General features: G+C 42.2%; 1 protein-coding gene across 2 annotated transcripts; it reads right to left on the reverse strand.

Moving 5' to 3' along the window:
* Nucleotides 1-1,357: 1,357 nt before the first annotated feature.
* Nucleotides 1,358-9,677, reverse strand: MBL2 (mannose binding lectin 2). Of its 2 annotated transcripts, none has more exons than XM_037141811.2 (6): nt 9,578-9,677; nt 7,643-7,735; nt 6,815-6,960; nt 6,306-6,422; nt 4,957-5,025; nt 1,358-4,166 (listed from the first exon to the last, which is right to left on the reverse strand). In XM_037141811.2, exons 3-6 carry the CDS (start codon nt 6,873-6,875, stop codon nt 3,790-3,792), a joined length of 624 nt encoding a protein of 207 aa, XP_036997706.2. In that variant the 5' UTR covers nt 6,876-6,960; nt 7,643-7,735; nt 9,578-9,677; the 3' UTR covers nt 1,358-3,789. The 2 variants fall into 2 exon arrangements, with proteins under 2 accessions (XP_036997706.2, XP_036997705.2); XM_037141810.2 differs by having other exon boundaries at nt 1,909-4,166; nt 6,815-7,007.
* Between the last annotated feature and the right edge of the window lie 4,855 nt (nt 9,678-14,532).

A 14,532-nucleotide genomic window follows, 5' to 3' on the forward strand; every position in this document is an offset into this window, starting at 1 on the left:
AAACACTTCATTTCATTGTCTTTCCATTTTCCATGGCTGCTCTGGTGCTCTCTGGAAGTTTAGGACAATAGCAGAAGTGTCCTTAGCAACCCATTGGTACTGGACCTGGGAACTAAGTCACTAAAATTATAAAATGTTTATTGTTTCTATCAATTATTTGACTTCTAAATTAGGAAGTGATCTGATTTTCTATTTTTTAAAATATTTTATTTATTTATTTTTAGACAGAGGGGAAGGGTGGGAGAAAGAAAGGAAGAGAAACATTAATGTGTGGTTTCCTCTCATGTGCCCCCTACTGGGGACCTAGCCCTCAACCCAGGAAGGTGCCCTGACTGAGAATTGAACTGGCAACCTTTTGGTTTTCAAGCCTGTGCTCAATCAATTCAGTGAGCTACACTAGCCAGGACATCTGACTCTCTTTCAACAAAACCCACCAGCTCAGATTTCTCCAAGTAATTTCTGTTGACTTAAAAATCTTTCACTGAGGAGATTCTGTGCTGCCACAACTTAAGTAACTGAGCACATCTCTAGGAACCACTTTTGGGGGGATTTGGATTTTCTCAAGGTCAACAAATATTACTCCTTTGAGTGTTGAGATTATTTTGGGGCATGGTTAAGTGTCCCTGAAGACTACGTAGAGCAGCTTTCAGGTATGGGACATTCTCAGAGGGGACAGCTATGCGAAGGGGAATTGGGATTGATCTCATCTTCAGCAAGTTACTTCGAGACTCCATCCATCCATAGGGGATCCACTGACAAGGAGCAAAGTCAGCAGTGGTAAGAACAAAGAAAGAACAGGGAGCCAGCACACCTATTTATTTTAACAATCATCATCCCTCTTTTCAGCCCAACACCTATAAACTCTATTCAAGAAAGCATGCATGGGGTGAGAGAGAGGAAGACTCTACACTCACGTAAAAGCTCACCTACCTCACAAAGGGGTAGGTAGGAAGAGAAGTGAGTTGAGTTAAATAAGAATTTGAAACTTTTAATAAGGTAAAGATTGTCTTAATAAATTAAATAAAATGAAGTCATCTTAATGAACCAGGTAAAGATGCTTACTAGTTCTGTTCAATACTGCATTAAGGTTGATAACTAGTGTAATAAAATAAGAAAAAAAAAACAATTTGAAAGGAAAAAGTAGCTCCACAATTTCAGGTTACATTACTGTGTATATAGAACATCTGGGAGAATTTATAAATTTTTAGAATTAAGAAATGAATGTATTGAAGTTACTGATAATAGTATCATATACAAAAATTAATTGTACTTCTGTAGAAATAATTATGAACAGTAGAAAACAAAAATTATTAAAATCATCTTATTTTTAAAACCACCAAAACAAGATATGTAAGACCTCCAAATTAAAAACTTCAACCACAAAAGAAATTAAAGAAATCCTAGTTAAAAGAAGAATTATATTGTGATCATTGACTGGAGACTCAAGTTAGTTATCAATTTTGCTGCATAAGTTGATGAAAAGAATCAGTGCAGTCCCAATAGAAACTGATCAGGCTTTTGTGGGAATTGAAAAGTTTGTTCTAAAATTTATATGGGAATGCAAATAATTAAAGAAAGCCAAAGCAATCTTGAAGAAGAACAAAGCTGGAAGACATACACTAACACATATAAGTTCGTATTTTAATAGCATAGTAACTGAGATAATGTAGTATTTGGCACACACATCAACAACTAAACAGGTAGAATAGTATAAAAAGCCCAGAAATAGATGCACACATACACAATTTATAAAAAGGTACTATCTAATTCAATGGGTGTGGAATAAGAATTGTCTTTCCAACAATAGTATTACTGTATCATGTAGATTTATAAAAGGGATAAATAGAAGGTTTAGCAATAAGCTATTAAAATGTAAGATTATATTTATGATTTTGTACTAGGCAAAGATTTTATAAACAGAATATAGAAAAGTCCTAAATTTGAAGGAATATATTGATACTTTGGAGTTTGATAAAATTAAGAACTCTGTTCATCAAAACTCAATACTGGGAGCAAGTCATAAACTTGAAAACTATTTGTGAAACATATAAGCAAAAAGGACTTATATTCAAACTATAAAAATAACTTTTACAAATCAATAAGAAAAATAATGGTTGCCCTGGCTAGTGTGGCTCAGTGGATGGAGCACCAGCCTCTGAATCAAAGGGTCGCCAGTTCGATTCTCAGTCAGGGTACATGCCTGTGTTGTAGGTCAGGTCTCCAGTAAGGAGTGCTCAAAAGGCAACCACACAGTGATGTTTCCCTCTCTCTTCCTCCCTTCCCCTCATTAAAAGTAAATAAAATCTTTTAAAAAATCTATTAAAAATAGAAAGATACTGACTACTTATTTTAATTAAATTACAAAAAGACTTGACAAAGGAAGATATCCAAGTAGCCAAAAGCTGATCAAAACGTCTTCAACATACTACATGCCATGGAGACAGAGGGTAGAGCCACTGTGAAATATCACTTGATACCTACAGGGATGGCCAACATTAAAAGAACTGAAAATACCAACTCCTCACAAGTAGTCAGAGCAGCTACAGCTGACACACATGACTGGTGGCAGTGTAAACCCTTCTGGTCGCTTTGGAACTCTGGCAGCTTCTACTGAAGCTGAACACATGCTTACCCCATGACCCACCAGTTCTACTCCTGGGTGGGTAACCAGGAGAAATTAGTGCTTGTGTCCACCAGAAGACGCGTGCAGACATTTTCACCAGCTTTTTCTTAATGGTCAAATTGGGAAGCAGACCAAGAGTTCATTAAAAATAGAACTGAGGTATATTCATATAGTGGAACCCTACCTGGCAATGAAAATGAAAAGCCTGTCACTACAATGTAACAACATGAATGAACTTCACAGACTTAATTTTGAATAAAAAAACAGAACCTAATACAGTATGTATGTATGATTCCATCTATGCAAAGTTTGTAAGTCAACAAAATTAATATTTGGTAACAGAGGTCAGAGTAGATTTTCCCTTGTGAATATCAACCAGGAGAGTTATGAAGGGGCTTCTAGGATGCTAGAAATGTACCCAGAAGGTCCATCTGGACCCAGAAGGTACTTAGAAGAATTGATTTATTAGTTCACTTGATATTTACATTCTTTACATAGATTAGTAGCTCATTTAAAAGAAAATAAGATATATTTCAGAAAGAAAGCAACAGGATAGATCCTCTTCGTACCTGAGACCAGCGCAAAGCCATGGAATTAGGCTGGGCTGTCATTGGTGGAGCTCTCTACCCAGAGAGAAAGGAGGGCTCAGTAGGACACTGGGGTTTATGGTAAGTGAAAAAATAAATCCACTTTATTTTCATACAATACCTTAGCAAGCTAACACCACTGGACAAAAGTGCATAGCCTAATTAAAAATCACATTACATAAATTATACTAATATTACATAGATTGTATGAAGAATATAGATTATAAGTATATAATGCATAATATAGGGTCTGAGTCCTAAGAAACATTAAAAATAGGTTATCAGCACTTGTATGGCTGCTACTACTTACCACCACTGTTATGATTTTGTTGTTGTTGTTGTTAGTGATTATTATTAGCAACTGGGTCTGAATAAGAAACTCCCACTGCACCCCTGCCACTTTCTTCTCACCTCTCACCTGCACATCCTGCCCTTCAGCCCATTCTTCTCATTTTCTCTGATTCCCCACAAAGGGGCAAATCAAGTCTGGGAATGGCAAGGTTGGCATAGATTTATTTTTAAAGCAAAGGTGGGCCTGAGTTGAGGTTGAGGCCAGGAGGGCCTGAGGGACATACTTCCTTAGAAAGAGACCTCACAAACTGCCAAAAGGGAGGCTGAGCAGGTGATGTCGTTCCACTTGCTGTTTTTCATCAGATTCATCACACAGTGTTCCCCAGAGGCAGCGTTGTTGGGCTCACCATCATTCCAGTTTTGGTAGGTAATGCTCTGTCCTGTCAGATCCACAAAACGACCTTCAGTCTCTACATCTGTGATGCCCAGGAAGGCCTCTCCTTTGGCGATGTCCAGGATGGCCTTGTTCTCTTCATCATTCCTGGGGGTGGCCACCGAGCCCTGGAACTGGGTGCACAGAGCCTTCACTTCTTCAAAGGTCATCTTTGCACCATTGGTGAAGAAGAACTTCCTTCCGACTTGTTTCCCCAGAAGGAAGGCCAGGACTAAAGGGGGGAAATGTGGGTGATGCAGGCTTGTCTGGAAGCCCAGCCCAAGGCATTTTTCTAACTACAGGCTTCTAGAGGAGAATTGCCACATGAAATATAGCATGTCCAGTTAAACTTGAATTTCAGATAAACACTGAAATTTTTTATGATGAGTACCTCCCAGGCAATTGGGGGGACATACTTGTACTTAAAAAAAAGAAAAATGAGTTGTTCTTTACCTGAAATTCAAATTTAACGAGGTGTCCTGTTCTTTTATATGTGAAGTCTGGCAAACCTAACCTGAGGACAGACTGGAACAAAGGCCTTTGTTTTTTTGGATAAGAGTTCTAGAACATATGTAATTGGTAATTCTGAATTTTACCCCAATATTAACTTGAGAATAAAGAAAAATATCAAAGGATATTTTCCTGAGGCCAAGAGGGCACAGAAGGAACAGGGAGGCCCCACTGTCCGGTCTCACCACTGGAGTAACAAAGGGGAAGAGGCCCGGGCCCTGTTTACAGGGACACGTGCACACACTGAGCGTCAGCAGTACAGGATCTCGGGCGCTGGAGTCAGACTGACTTTGGCGTATCAACTACCTCTGCCACTTGCTAGCTCTATGCATTTCAGCAAGTTATTTGATTCCGCTCAACTTCCATTTTCACTGAAAGGTTGGAACAAATGTATGAGACCAGGGTATGAGAAACACCTATTCGGGTATGAAAAAATTATATGTTTTTAATAAATATTTCCCTTCTGCCTTCCTAAACGGCAAGCTGCCTGAAACGCAAGAGAGGGGGCTTACTCTTTTTGAGCTGGTTCATTTCCGACCGCAGAGCTTCTCTTTCTGCAGCAGCCATGTGGTTATCACAAACTGGAAGATTAAAGCAGTGAAAGAACACTGGGGAGGGATTTCACAACTATAAATGGGTAGGATGCTTTTTTCAAAATTAAGAAAATATTCTTATACATGGATATTTGTTCTTTGGAGGGAAATAAAAAGCATTAAGAAGAAAAGAAGGAAAAGTACTGCTATTTCTACCTAGCCCAAAACATCACTCCACATCTGTTGAAAGTACTTAAAGGCCCTTCGCGCACACACACACACACACACACACACACAAACACACGTGTGCTCCCCAATGACCTAGCCATGACAGGCTAGGGGTACCCCATACCCCAGGTACTCATTAATTGTTTTTCAAGTCAACAGCTCTATCATGAATAAAAAAAAATTTCTTGGGGAATTATTACGTGCTGGTGAGTCTTGACTAAAAAGATTGCTAGGTTTTGTCTTTAAGGAGATTTCATTTTTGTTGTTGTTGTTTGTTTATTTTTTCCAGTTTGTCCTATTAATCAGTAATCTAAGATATTTGTGAGCTGCACATTTTTCAAGGGGGAGGGTGTGAGGCAGGCCATGTGTAATAGATGGCAAACATGGCCTCAACATGGGGCAGCTTCTCTAATTAAGAAAGGGAGTCTATTTCCCCACACCCCGTATCTGGGCTGGCCTTGTGACTTGTTTTACCAATAGAATGCGACAGAAGCAATAGTGTACATTGGGAATCTTGCAGTGAATTCTATGCAAACAAGCTGGGTTGGCCTGTTGGAGGATGAGAGACCTGTGGGTCAGTTACCCTCATCACTCCAGCCAACAAGTAAACAAAAGCCAAATGTAAGTGGGACCATTGGTCATCAGCTGACCACAGACACAAGAGTGGGTCCAGCTGAGAATTCACTTGGCAGATTCACAGAATTGTGCTTTAAATAAATGGCTTTTTTTTTCTTCATGAAGTGAAGGATAACTGACACACTATGCATAGACTGCTGTTGTGAAAACAGACATAATAAACTCAGCACATAGGTGGTCTATTTTTTCCCTTTTGGACCACATCCTTGCATTGTGTCAACTAAAGGAAAGCGAGGGCCCAGCTCTTTCAGAGGGTGCCTGGTGAGGAAGTGGGCCCGGAGGATCTGCAAGTCTGTACTCAGGAACTGGTAGGAATTCCCTAGACAGAGCTGAGAGTGCTGGGTCAGGAAGCAGAGTTGGGTATCTTTCTGTGAAGCAGTGGGATTAAGGGCATCTCCCACCTGGAACTAAAAGTCACAGGACACTGGATGCCCTCAACGCAGTAGTTGAGGTTAGCTTCTTACCTGGACATTTCCCAGGGTCTCCTTTTTGGCCCACTCTTCCTGGTAACCCAGGGGGCCCTGGGTTTCCTGGAGGCCCCAACTTTCCAGGAGGACCCTGCACACCTCTGAGCCCTTGGCCTATTGGAAGATGAAAGAACTGTCCATTAGTATACGTGTTTTTGCTTTATTTCTCCAAGAGTTTGATGTTCAATCCCTTCCCAGGAGAAAAGAGACATTAATCCAGGACCAACTTCCTGAATCACTACTTCCACTGACCCAGAGAAGAAAATCCTCCGACATCCCTCAGGATGGCCTGTCACGAGACCAACTCCCTGAGCAGCTGGGACAACCACCTGTTGCCTACTCCTGTGTGGAAGACTGGGGTGCCAGAGAGTCAGAGGTGTATCTGTTTGGAATTATAATGTGTAGTTGAGAGAAATGCAACTTGTATAAATAGAACAGTGCTCTTTCATCCCCAGGCACTTTGTCTGGAAGGTCAAGTCACAGAGGTAAAACAGCCCCAGCTGTACCTGGTTCTCCCTTTTCTCCCTTAGCGCCGTCACGCCCATCTTTGCCTGGGAAGCCGTTCATGCCTGGACAACCACAGGTATTCACAAGGCAGGTCTTCTGGGGGCTCTCCAAGGGTTCTGTTTCTGAGCAAGATGCTGTCACCACACTCAGGAGAAGAAGAGAGAGCGATGGAAACAGAGACATCGTCCTCACCTTGGTGTGTGGAAAGTCAAGGAAGATGATCTCATTTTGCTCAGTTAATCAACATGTGTTTACAAAACATTTCCTGTCCTCTAACCCGGACTGTGCAGAGATGATGCAGAGATGGATGACCCCCCCCCCCATTCTTGCCTCCAGGCTGGGGCTTTCAGAAACTATATCTTCCTTTTGATATAGTGCGGTTAGTACTTTAACGCAGGTAGGCACAATGTGCAGTGGGGTCTCTAGGGAGGGTGTCACAAGTGCCTCAGACTTCTGTCATTACCACTAGAAGGCTGTAAGAATGCTTACCGTGTCATTTATGAAAGAAAATGGGCCTACACTGCCAGCACACTCATGCCTGTTGGCTTAGGGAGTGGAAGTAAATGGAGACCCAGGAATTTGTAGGAGCTCCCTCATCCCCCACCTCTCCCCTTTGGGCCCATCTGCCACCTGCATCCCATCCTCACATCTGGGTAGAAGATTGTCCTTCAGGGCCAGTTAACCAGCATTGACTCAATGGCAGGCACTAAGCTGCATGCTGGGGAATCCAAAAGAGGAAGAGTCATAACTAGTCACTAACCCAGCCCAGAATCAACTTGGGTTTGCTTCCTCTGGAAGTTTTATCTACCACTGCAAGAGAGACTTACCAAGGGTCGTGCTTTCTCTAGGAAGTTTTTACTAACTTGTCCCTGGAAGGGTGCCAGTTCCCTCTCCAGTTCCTGGCAGAAATTTCCTGTGTTCTGTGAGTCAAAAATACTGGTGATTAGAGTGGAATTCCAGCCAAGATGGAGGCATAGGTAGAAACACTTCACTTCCTCATACAACCAAAAGGAAGATAGCAATCAATCTAAAATCAATAAACAATCAGAAGTGCCAGAATCAAACTGCATGAAACTCCAACAACCAAGCTATTAAAGAAAAAATCAACCAGAACAACTAGACTGGTGTGCCAAGACAAAGAAATATGGCCCAAATGAAAGAACAGAACAAAACTTCAGAGAGAGAGCTAAGCAACAAGGAGATAGCCAACCTATCTGATGGAGAATTTAGATCCCTAGTAATCAAAATGCTCACAGAACTGATTGAGCTTGGTTGAAAAACAAAAAAACAAATGAAAAATACCCAAAATAAAATAAAGCAAAATATTCAGGGAACCAACAGTGACAAGAAGGAAACCAGAACTCAAAGCAATGATTTGGAACAAAAAAGGAAAATAAACATTCAACTGGAACAGAATGAAGAAACAAGAATTCAAAAAAGTGAAGAGAGGCTTACAAACTCTGGGACAATCTGAAATGTTCCAATATCTGAATTATAGGAGTGCTAGAAGGAGAACAACAACAGCAAAAAACTGAAAACTTATTTGAACAAATAACGAAGAAAAACTTCCCCAATCTGGTGAAGGAAGTAGACTTTCAAAAAGTTGAGAAAGCTCAGAGAGTCCCAAAGAAGTTGGACCCAGAGAGGAACACACCAAAGCACATCATTATTAAGTTACCCAAGATTAAGGATAAGGAAATAATCTTAAAAGCAGCAAGAGAAAAGGAGACAGTTACCTACAAAGGAGTTCCTATAGGGTTATCAGTTTATTTCTCAAAAGAAACCTTGCAGGCAAGAAGGGGCTAGAAAGAAGTATCCCAAGTCATGAAAGGCAAGGACCTACATCCAAGATTGCTCTACCCAGCAAAGCTTTCATTTAGAATGGAAGAGCAGATAAAGTGCTTCCCAGATAAGGTCAAGTTGAAGGAGTTCATCATCACCAAGTCCTTATTATATGACCTGTTAAAGGAACTTATCTAAGAAAAAGAAGATAAAAAATGTTAACAATAAAATGACAACAAACTCACAACTTTCAACAAATGAATCTAAAAGAAAAGACAAACAATAAAAATAAAAAGTAAGCAAACAACTAGAACAGGAACAGAATCAGGGAAATGGACATCACATGGAGGGATTTCAGTGGGGGGGGGAGGAATAGGAGGGAAAAGGTACAGGAAGAAACATTATTAGTAGGCATACAATAGATGGGGAAAGGTAAAAATGATGTAGGAAACAGAGAGTTCAAAGAACTTATATGTACAACCCATGAACATGAACTAAGGGGGAGGGTGAATGCTGGAGGGTTGGAGGTGCAGGGCAGAAGGGAGATAAAGGGGAGACAATTAAGAAAGCTGTAATAGCATAATCAATAAAAATACTTTATAGGAAAGAAAAATACTGGTGATTACCAACTTTCTTAACTTCCCTTCCCACTTCTCAATCTTAGCATTTCATGTGTCCTTCAATGTTCTTTTTCAAACTCTCATTTCTCAAGAAATCTCAGTAGACCAGTTCTGTGGCTATCTTTCTAATTCTTTGTGGCTGTCTTTGAAAATGGAAGTGGTCTCCTTTGCAAATGGTCAGGTAAACCCAGGAAAGTCACAGGTGCCCCAGCATGAGCAGAGCAAGAGACACCCCTGCAGAGCTCCTGTCAGCTGTCTCCCCACTGCCACCTTTCAGAAAGCCTCCTCTAGGCCTCCAAGGGCAAGTCAAGTTCCTAGACAAAATCAGGACCCTAGAAGCATTCACCAGCAAGAACTTACAGGGATATGAAGATAGTGAAGCTGGTCCTCCAGCCAGAGGCTCTAGCATGTGCCTGTCAGGATGGGGAAGGAGGCTGGACTCCAAAACTTCAGGGTCCAATCCACCCTTGAACTTAAATACACCGGCCTGGCCTTCAACCTCAGATTAATAAACAACTCTTGTTGGCACAGTGCTCAGTAGCCATGTACTTTTAATACAGCACAAATCATCATTCAAATTGCTGTCCATTTTTTATTGCGGCAAAATATATATAATATTTACCATTTTGACCAGCATTAGGTGTACAATTCAGCAGCATTAAGTACATTTACATTGTTGTGCAGCCATTACTACCCATCATCTCCAGAATTTTCAGCATCCCTAGCTGAAACTCTGTGCTCGTTGAACACTGATTTCCAATCTCTACCCTCACCCATCAGTCCCTAATTACTACTGTTCAACTTCTGTATCTATGACGTTGACTACTTTGGGTACCTTATGGTAGTGGAATCTCATATTTGTCTTTTTGTGCCTTGCTTGTTTCTCTTCGTATAATGTCTTTAGAGTTCATCTATGCTGCAGCATATATAAGAATTTTCTTCCTTTTTAAGACTAAATAATATTCCATTATATTTAAATAACACATTATGGAAGCTTTATTTTTAAGAGCCAATAATAACCCAATTGTCTTTCAACAAGTGAATGGATATATAATTTGTAGAAAACTCACAGAAAAAAAAAACCCAGACTATTGATTTATAAAATAGCTTGAATAACTCTCAAAGGCATTAGGTTGAATAAAATAAATATAACCTAAAAATGTACAAATAGTATGTTTTTTATATAGTATTCTTGAACTGGCAAAATACAATAGAGAACAGGTAGATGGTGGGAGTCGGAGCTATGGGGATGATGTAACCCTAAATGTATAGCTTGGGCAAGCTTCACTGGGGTGTGGAATAGTTCTGTATCTTAATTGTGGTCATTACACAAATCCACAATTGTGAAACAAATTTCATAGAACTACACACCAAGAAAAAAAAGGAATGCAGGTTAATAATGGTTAAGTCCAAATAAGATCTGTATCTTATTGTTGTATTGTTCCAGGGTCAATTTCCTGGTTTTGATACTTATTCTGTGGTATCTTTGATTTTATTATTGGTGGATAATGGGTGAAGGATACATGAGAACTTTCTTTACTATTTTTTCCACTTATGTGTGAAATGCATTTTTAAAAATTTTTTCCAAAAGGACTCTTGAGGTTGCAGAGGTTCCAAACACTATTCTTTCTTCCTTAAGAGCTTTGTTCAAATCTCACGCTGTGAATAGTCCTTGCACTGGCTTAAATGGGAGACAGAGAAGGCCAGGGCCCAGTGATAATACTATCCGGCCCGACTGGGTGTACAGTGTGAGATCCAGGTGGAGAGACATGAGGCATGAGCAGATTGACAACAGGATTATAACTTTTATACTTTGGGTCTCTTCTAAAGGATCACTGGAGGAATTTCAACAGAAGAGAGATGGTCAGATTTCAATTTTCACAGATTGTTCTGACCACAGTGTGGAGAAGAATTGGAGGGGAACAGGTATGAAAAAAATCAGACCTGCAGAGAGGTACTTACTATCACTTAAGCAGCAGGTGATGGTGGCCAGAATTAGGATGATGGTAGAGGTCAAGAAGGTGGATACATTGGAGAACATGTACAAGGTCCATTTGAGGGAACTTGGGAACTGGTTGGGTATAAAATGGTAAACAAAAGAAGAGGTTTTTGTGCACTCACAAGTTTCTGACTTGAATATTTAGGTACCATTTAGCCAGGATAGGAAATGAAGGCCAAACACCAACTGTGGCAGGGATAACAAGTGTCTTGTGGGTGAAGGGCTTGAACCAGGTGATGGTAGTCAAGAGACACAATCTAGATGGAATGGAACAATAACTTTGTGAAGCACAGTGAAGTGAATTCTAAATAACATTTCTAGTAGAGCTGTCATAAAATGTCGTGTCAGCCTGAGCTGGTGAGGGAGCCCATCATGGAAGTGTCTTACAGAAGTCACAGAGCCACATGGTGGGCAAGGCATAGAGCCCCCCAGACAATAGAAGGAATGTCGATGGATGAGAGTCCCTTCTAGCTTCCTTTCAATTAACTGTCCTTGGCTGTGGAGGGCCAGGTCTCCTTACTTCCTGCTGACCCATCCCCTGTATCTGAAAAATGTCCAGGAGGGTAGAACCACATTCCTGAAGCCAATGACAGAGACCAGGGGATCCAGGACCTAGAACATCTATGGACAACGTGTTCATCTCTCTTCCCTACCCTTTAGCAGCCTAACCTTCCCATGGCTGTTATTCCAAAGTGGCAGGAGATGAAATAAGGTCGCTGGATGCAGGTCACATTGCCAGGCCTGGCTTTGATGGCAGTGTTTGTTTCTATTGAATACTGAGTCCAGAGGTCAGGAAGCTGCCCTGCAGACCTGACATTTCCTGGAACTAGGCTGGGAAGGGGAAAGCCAGTGCTCTGGGTGCTCCCCAGCTCCAAGCCCCTTCTGCTCTCCAGAGTCTCCTGCAGGCCTTTCCCATCACAAGATACCACTCTCCACTTGCATCAGCTCCTGGTTACCCACCCACTCTGCCCTCTACCTCAGAGATCAGGCCACTACGTACATTTGTTCTGGAACTTATAAGGCCCCTCCCATCCTTCCCAGAATCTCCTCCACTCCAGCATCCACTCCACCTACTATCTGTCCTGAGGAAAAACTGGCTGCCCCTCTGTGCCCCCTTTCCTCTTTCTGGGGTTGGAGTCCCACCTCTGCCACTTCCCAGCTCTGCGGCCTTGGCCAAGTCCCATCTCCTTCAGTTCGATTAGCTCATCTGTGCAGCAGGGTTCCACTGCCTCGGTCGTGCTGTGGTCTGCCCTTCCTGGCCCACACTCAGAGTGTGTGGCATGCAGCCCACCCTGCCACCCTGCCAGGTCCTGCGCTGCCCCCAAGGTGACTGCGCTGCCCCCAAGATGACTTCTTGAGAAGCAGGGCTTCTGGGTGGTCCTTTTGGGAGGCAGATTTAGAATCACAAGGCTTGGTTTGGCCTCATAACTGTGAGTTTAGACAAACCACATATTTTGACTGGGCCTCAGTTTTTACACCTATCAAATGAGATTTTGAACCCCCTTCTCTTTTCCATAGAGAAACTATGAGTGAGACAATGATTGTAAATGGGAAATGCCCAGGTCCACCAGGCAAAAGCCACCACAAATGTGCCTATTGTCAAAGTTCATTTGCTTCCTTTTAGTTTATTTAAATGTCACACTTATACGCAGGGACATTGCACACGATGGCAAACCCTATGACCTCCCAGGAGCAGTTGGTCAGGAGGATTTGTATGAGACTTGGCCATGTGTTAGGTGATTTGGGAGGGAGTTTTAAGAAACAGACATCTGTGCTGCATAGGATCCTGTTCAGAAGCTGAGAGAATTCTGTAACTGAGTTGTCTGAATACAGTTACTCAAAGAGGAGAGAGAAATGGAACGAGGCAAAGCTGACTGTTGTAAAGGAGCAACAGATGCTCCTGTCAGCCAGGAGGGGGGCACGTTTTCATTTCTGCGGTTCTCAGAGTGACATATTTGCCTGAGTCCAGATAAGATTTTGGAGTGGTATTTGCATCTCACAACAGAATGACCTTGTTTATGTTGCATAGCGAGCGCCTGCTGCCGAGCCACGGCAATTGGAACACAAGTCCACGCAGAGCCTTCTCAGACGTTCCCTCCGAGAACTTCTCCCCCCACCCCCATGCCCAGGGTTGTATGTCCACCAACAGTGTGCCTCCTTCAGGGGCTGCCTTTCCCCAACAACCAGTTTCCTGATGGGTGGCAGCTCATGGTGCCAATCGTCCTTATCCCTCGGTCTCTGGGTCTCAGGATGCTTCTCGTAAGGATTCATCTTTTTGCCCCTATTTTGTCTCACTGGGAGGGACACAGAGCAGGGCCAGGCTGAGGCAGCCAGTTACAGCCCAGCACCCCCAGGGAGGGGGAGCTCACAAATGAGATGAGGGGAGGGCTGACTGAGCACTTCCATCACTGCAGAGCCACCGGGACAGAAATAAATATCCACCACTGCAGAATGACTAGAAGGGACTGAGCAGTAACCTAAATAAGCATAATCAGCCCTGGCTGGTGTGGCTCAGTGGGTTGGGTATCATCTCAAAAATCAAAGGGTCACCAGCTCCATTCCAAGTCAGGGCACATGCCTTGGTTGTGGGTTAATTCCCCAGTCAGGGTATGTACAAGAGGCAACAGATCGATGTTCCTCTCTTACATCAATGTTTCTTCTCTGCCTCTTTTTCTCCCTCTCTTCCCCTTCTCTAAAATAAATATAAAAATAAGTATAATCAATATGTATAAGGAAATAAGTGAAAATATTGGCCATACAACATAGAAAAGAAATGGTATGAAAGTGATGAAGTAGACATAATGAAATGAATGGCATAACAGAATCACTGAATAACGAACTGTGATATCATGATTTATAATAATAATTCCATTGTTCGTTCTTTGTCCCATTCCTGCCTCAGAGCTCCTAAAACCCTTGGAATTTCCTAAGTGATGAAGATAGATAGAAAGTACCTTATTTTATGTAAATCAAGTGACTTTTGAAAAGCTCCTAGGTGACCAAAGGACGGGCTGGCTGCCAGGGGACGCAACAGCTGTGATTACAGAGTTGGAATTCTCGGTCTCATTCCACCCCCCCACCCCCGTCTTGGAGTGGGGAGATGAGCTGGTGATTGTGTTCAATCACCAATGGCCAATGATTTAATCAGTCATACCTATGTAATGGAGTCTTCGTTAAGAAGCAAAAGGCAGCGTTCCAGGTTCGCAGAGGTGCTGGGGTGATGGGCACATGGAGATTTGGGAAGACTGGCACTCCTGGAGCAGGGCATAGAAGCTCCCTGCTCATTCCCACATTCCTTGCCCAATGGGTTTATTCC

Source organism: Artibeus jamaicensis, unplaced genomic scaffold (assembly GCF_021234435.1).
Source record: "Artibeus jamaicensis isolate MK-2021 breed Jamaican fruit bat unplaced genomic scaffold, CSHL_Jam_final contig_332, whole genome shotgun sequence".
Classification (NCBI taxonomy): Eukaryota; Metazoa; Chordata; class Mammalia; order Chiroptera; family Phyllostomidae; genus Artibeus; species Artibeus jamaicensis.

Bases quoted from the DNA above. Each gene is read 5' to 3' on its own strand.
- MBL2 (XM_037141810.2), bottom strand. From the start codon at position 6,998: ATGTCTCTGTTTCCATCGCTCTCTCTTCTTCTCCTGAGTGTGGTGACA. The intron at 5,026-6,305 runs GTAAGAAGCTAA...TTAATCTTCCAG, and splicing joins AGACCCTGGGAAATGTCCAG to TTTGTGATAACCACATGGCT. The intron at 4,167-4,956 runs GTAAGCCCCCTC...TCCCCCCTTTAG, and splicing joins AATGAACCAGCTCAAAAAGA to TCCTGGCCTTCCTTCTGGGG.